At 46.0% G+C, this 6,000-nt stretch overlaps 1 protein-coding gene across 1 annotated transcript in view; it reads right to left on the reverse strand.

The window, feature by feature from the left end:
* The window catches only part of LOC149340008 (nephrin-like), a 45,413-nt gene extending 39,613 nt beyond the window's left edge, over nucleotides 1–5,800 (reverse strand). Inside the window, exon 1 of the mRNA XM_089548749.1 lies at nucleotides 2,196–5,800. Within this exon, the coding sequence (XP_089404875.1) occupies nucleotides 2,196–2,256 (61 nt within the window). The 5' untranslated portion in view covers nucleotides 2,257–5,800. The remainder of the gene's footprint in view (nucleotides 1–2,195) is intronic.
* Nucleotides 5,801–6,000: the final 200 nt, after the last annotated feature.

The raw sequence follows: 6,000 nt of genomic DNA on the forward strand, positions 1-6,000 counted from the left end.
CGAGTTTCATATCCAACCCTCAAAGCTTACGAGACCGCATACTCTGGGACACGACTGCATACAGCGTCGGACAAAGTGGACTTTCGGGACACCCCGCGTCAGACATGCAGAGGGCATGAATTCACATATCCACTTCTAACGCTGTGCTAACGCATGCCGCACAACTGCCATAAGGTATATGTGAAACTATCCAAGCCAATACGAATGAGTCTAAGAAACACAGAAGAGTCACTGTCAGTCACTCAAAGCTAAAAACCCGCACCTGTTTTTTAAATCCTAAATCAGAGTTAAAAGAATTAAATACAATCTTTTTGTCTTACTTCTTTTTTGTGGAAGAGTCGCCGGTCAGTACAATTCGTACTTGTCATCGAGAAAGAGAGCCACGCACATAACTCAGTCTCTGCTTTCGCCAATAAAACGGGCACGGGACAGGGATATTTGGATGAAATTGGCATTGATAACTGACAACACCTGACGAAAAACGGGCCACGTCCAGTCTCCCAGTTGAAAGCATTAATTTATTGCTTACAGCGTTTCTTAAGCGCGGTATGCTAACGGTTTTAAACGATTCGCGTAAATTGTTTGCGTGATGCGCAATGCCTTCAAATCTCACAGTAGAATACTGGACACGAAAAGCTGTGGTGATGCTCTCCTTTAATGCGCACGTTTACGTACCACATAAAGTCTTCGGCAAGTGGTAGTGACAAGTATTTCAATTTAATTCAAGTTTGATTTATTAATAGCACACCTGTACAATCATGCAACTTCAGTGAGTGCGAGAAACAAGTGAGAAAACGCTCTGCAACAAACTGCAGTAAGAAAGGCGAGGAAAAAGCCACGATGTAGTGGCTTGAGAGGTCTCACCACCCATAAAGCAGACATAAACAGCGACATAGAATTTGTTACCCCGAAGCTCACCCCGTAAGGGGACATTGCATAAGGGGTGAGATTTCTTTTTCTTCCAAACAGCGAAAAAATTGTGACGAGTCGTAACTGAACAAATTGGTGAATTAAAAGTTGTAGTAATTATGAAAACCTTCTCATGCTACTCATTCACATCCGTATATTCATTCATCTGTCAAAACCAGTCGTTTCACGAGATTGCAGTCCATACTAAACTAAACCTCGAAGCCGCAGTGAGCAGAGATAATCAAACATAATTCCTTGCAACAGGAAGACATGAGGCAACATCTAGATATGCATTCAGGAGGAATGGACAGATCTGCTGGCTGATTCCGATCGCATGGTGTGGCCCAGATGAATGATCACTGAAGGCCATCCTTGAGATGCAATAATCAGATGCCCAGAATTATCCTTTTGTTGCTCTCTGCTCTTTTGTTCAATGATTTTTAAAACAGGAGAGCTTAACTGATACAATTATTTGCGCAGGTGTTTTTTGTGTGCCTTCCGTGCGCAAGAGCAAGAGTAATTTGGGAAGTATAGGCGCTTTATTTTCAGCCGTGAACGTGCTGAAAACTTTTGATACATTTGCGAAATTCACAGCCGGAAAATTTATCATGTGCCAACGTCAAGCTACCCAGCTGCTGTTGCGATCTTAGTGAAGATGAAAAGTGCTCATAGAAAATAAATGGTTAAGCAGTCTGCTTTGACAGAGACAGCCCAGGAGAGACAACGTTGGAGAAAACACGGCAGTGTCTTGTCATACTCTGCGAAAAACCTAAACAGGTAACTGGTTCATATTGTGACGGTGATGTGACAGCTACGGTGCGTGAGCCTTAAATCGGAGTCGCCGCTCACAGAGACCAAAGATTCATTCCAAGCGCTTCTCTCTACTAACGAGCCGCCAATCGCTCCCAATGCGCAGTGCGCAATCAGGGCATCATCTGGCTCCCACACTCATTAAGGCATTCCAGCGGGTATATATACGAGGGGATTCTAGGAAAGCTTAGCTGCAGGAAGAATACGAAGTCTAAAGAGTGTTAACAAATACTGGCGACAAGTGCGACTCCATCCGCGGCTGACTATCAGATATAGGACTACGTTCGGAAAAGCAAAAGGGCCAAGCATAATGCGCGCGTCCGAATGAACGCCAAAAATAACAAAAAAAAATCTATAACGGAGACCGACTGGCTCCGTCAGTGACCCGCCCGCAATGAAGATACCGGGCACGTCCGGATTCAAACTATCAGGCCTGATTAATCCGATGCACACACACATTTCGGCGGGCCGCTCACCTTGCCACCCAAGCAGGGCGAAGGCCAGGGAGAGCCGCGCGCAACCTCCGCGCGCACCCATCTCGTCGATGGCCGCAGCACTGCGATGGCCGCCCGGCCGGGTGCGCGCCGAGCCCGGGGGAGAGGGGGCGCCGAGGTGGGAGCGAAGGGAGGAACACCACCGTACTCGGCTCGGACAACGTCGGCTGAGACCGAGTGCATGACGGGAATGGGGACTTCCGGGCTGGGAGCAACGATTCGATCAACTGCAAGGCGCAGTCCGAATTGAGCGCAAAGTGCGATAAAAAACAACAACAAACAGAATCTGATACGAGATGGCTTTATGACTGACATGATTGAGACGTGTTTACATGTTTCGGACTCGGGTTTGCAGGTATGTTTAGGTAAAACTAAAATAAATTACTATCGTGCTAGTTACGTTTGAAAGCATTGACCATGGTTTACTTAACCGCACCATTATGGGTTTAATGAGCACCTTACTGACTTTAAGGTTCATGATGCTTAGCTTATACAATGGGCGCAACTCTTAGAATGTGAACCAACCGGATGAGCCAAGGCGCTTTCAAGAGATGCTGCGGCAGGCCCAAACAGGGTGTTCAGAGCATCGCCTGTTCGAAATGATTTGGCCGACAAGCGGAACGAACAACTTTTTGAAACCGGAACTGTTACTTGAAATGCAGGGTCATTTCTGCAGACAAGACCGCATCTGTGCACACATGCTTTATCTCCTTCTGGAAGCTAGCCACGGACATGCTGGCAAGTTGCTAATGAAGTGTTCTTTTCTTTAGTGAACGCTGCAATTTTTGCTTGGAATTCTTCTTACATTATCTTCCATTTTTATAATTAGCAGCCGTTAGAACTCGGTGCCTGTGTTATTCTCGTTCCTCACATTTGTTCCGTTGTCTGCAAAACTGCAATATCAACAAGCTGTGCCTCTGTAAACGACGGTTTTCTTTGGCACGGAGGTAGTTAAGCGTAGGAAAGAAAAAAAAAACTAAAGGTAATGACGGCTGCTTTCTTTCAGTCCAAACCGAATGTCTAAGCTAAGAGATCTGTCATCGTCGTGGAGGTTTTTGAGACAGATTCACTTTATTCAGGTGGTAAAAAGTCTTCATGTGAGAAAATAATGGTGTACAAGGTGCCTTCATGCTTGCGCACAGCTTCCGGATTGTCTAAACTACACGTCATATTCACATACACGTTCTCACTTCTGCGGCACGACTATATATCAGAGCGCTGACAGGGACTGTTTCGGATCCAACGAAAAACTAAGCAGACGACGCATCTGACCCGGAAATGAACGCGCTTGACGTCACGCTGAGCCGGAATCGACACTCCTTGTGGACCCAAAGATGGGAGAGCTAACCTTTCGTTGTAAGAGAAATGCCACTGGCTTGCACACAGTTTCGCATTCAAGCAGCTGCCCGCTTCGTATGAAAATCGAACATCGCTGCCGCCTACGACATCCTGTAAAGTTAGCAGAAATACCCTACTGTGTCAGCTTACACGAAACGACCGCCAGGCGGCGGTCAGCACATGTTTTTCGATTGCATTTCCGTGTGAAGGATGAGTCTCGGTGTACCTTCGATTTTCGCACTTACCTGAATTCCTGAGCCGCGGCGAACCACGGCAAGCGCGCCTCTCCGCCGCCATTGATCGATTTGCCAGGTCACGTGGCACATCCGCTTCCGGAGAAAAACAGCCGCTGCGCCTCGAGTGTCAGTGCCGCGTGAATGCTTGATCTACTCGATAGGATCAGCGCGCAGAAGGCAGACCTCCAAGCGATATAATAATACACAAAATAACAATGTGCTGAAAATACAGAAAAAATATCAATGACTGAAAACTTGACGACTTCAAGCATCCAATGAGCACCTGAATGAAGACCGTAGTACCGAGGTCAACGGCAATTTCAGTCCACATAAAAACAGAAAATTATACTCCCTGCCAAATGCTAGTCATTTGAGGAGATTTTTTAAATATAAACAGAGAACTCAGCTGACTAGTTGGTCACTTTGGATATAGTGAAAAATCGCACTAGGGCGAATACCCATGGGACGAAGGAAGAGTAAACACGCGGGCGCTGGAGCTCAACTAAGTTTTATTCTACGATCAAAACCTTTTTGCATACTAAACGTACCCAGAAGGCTTGGTTAGCTTCCTGTGCGGGGTGTGCCTTAAGCCGCAGGACCTCAAGCTGCGATAAGAACAAAGAATCAGTAAAGTTTTCTCTCTCTGAAGCCACCTAGAGTGTTTAAGAATTTTGATCTTGGAATAAAATTTAATTGAAGTCGAACATCATTGGCGTTTACTCTTCCCTCGTCCATTGGCTCTTCGCGCTGGTGTCGCGTTTCACTGTGCCTTAATGTAGCTGTGGTTCCGCGTTCAGCCCCGGAGCAGTGAGAATTTTTTTCTAAGCTAAGAGAATGTTAGAAAGCGTTTTAGCTTTTCTTAGTAACCTGATGGCTGCGGTCAGGTGGATGTTATATGGCATTTTTTTGTTATGTAAGATCTGCACGTTGAGAGATTCCCGCATGCACACTAAACTCGTGCGTGAAGCCTCACAAACCAAAAGAGACGTTACTCTTGAATCTCTATAACAATTCCTGAGCTTTAACCCATGCTCAAAATACGCTCATTCATGCGAACAGGCAATGTGAAAGCCCCAATGCCTGCGGCATTTTAGGGTGGTTTGGCTCTATGCAGAGTGAAAGCATCCATGTCTGTGGAATTCTATTATGGTTTGACTCTCAGTCAATTGAAAGAACCGACGCCTGCAGGATTGTAAAATGTCTGGCTCTCACCCGATGATAAATTACCGAAAACTGCAATATTCTAAAATGGCTTCGCTCAAAGCCAAGGACAAAGCCCTCATGCCTACAAACTTTATTCAAAGCTCTGGCTTTCAGCCAGTGTCATTGTAACCATGCCTTCAGTATTCTGCAATGGTGTTGTCCTCAGCCAAATAAGTTCCCATGCTTGTAGGATTCTACAATGGTTTAACTCTCAGATAATGCGAAAGCTTCAAAGCCTGCTTGATTTACAATGGTTTGGCGCTCAGCCGATGTAAAACGCCGACGCGTGCAGGATTTACGAATACTTTAACATCAGCTAATGTGAAAGCACCGACACCTTCAAGATTCTACAACGGTCTGGTTCTCAGCCAATGTGAAAGCAGCCATGTCTTTGGGATTCTGCTATGATTTGGCTCAGAGAAATTGAGTAAGGCCCCCGCCAGCACGATAGTACAGTGGTTATGGTGAAATGCCTTGAAGTCTTGCTGATGCTGCAGCGGAACTCGTAGCGCCGCGTAACGGACACCCCAAACGCTTCGGCACGCAGTGGTGATAGAAGACGCTCACCTACACTGTTCGCGGCGAGATGTGGCGTGAGAGATGTGCCAGAATGTGCCACATGCTTGCTAGTATCGAAGGCGCCGAGAAGGATCTCGTTGACGATGCAGCATGTCGGCTGGTCCACATAGACAGCCACAAAGCTAGTAAGCAAGCTAGGTAGTCAGGCGTGTTAGAAGTAATCGGGAGCACACCCCAAAGAGGGCCGAAGTGAAACATAGTGACTTCCGTTCGGAACTGTTCTTAACTGTCTTTTTTGTGGACGATTGTGTCTTATATAAGAATGTGAAGCCTGCACAGATTGCGGGGGTATTAAAGAAATGTCTCAAGATGTTATCTTTATTTTGTTGGCAATGATTGATGGATATTAATGCTTCTGAAAGTTAGCACATGATATTTTCGATTCGCAAAGTACATGTTGTATTCAACTATGCTCTCGCTGCTGGCGAATG

The sequence above is a fragment of the Amblyomma mixtum genome, chromosome 6 (genome assembly GCF_055824585.1).
Source record: "Amblyomma mixtum isolate Tamu chromosome 6, ASM5582458v1, whole genome shotgun sequence".
Lineage (NCBI taxonomy): Eukaryota > Metazoa > Arthropoda > Arachnida > Ixodida > Ixodidae > Amblyomma > Amblyomma mixtum.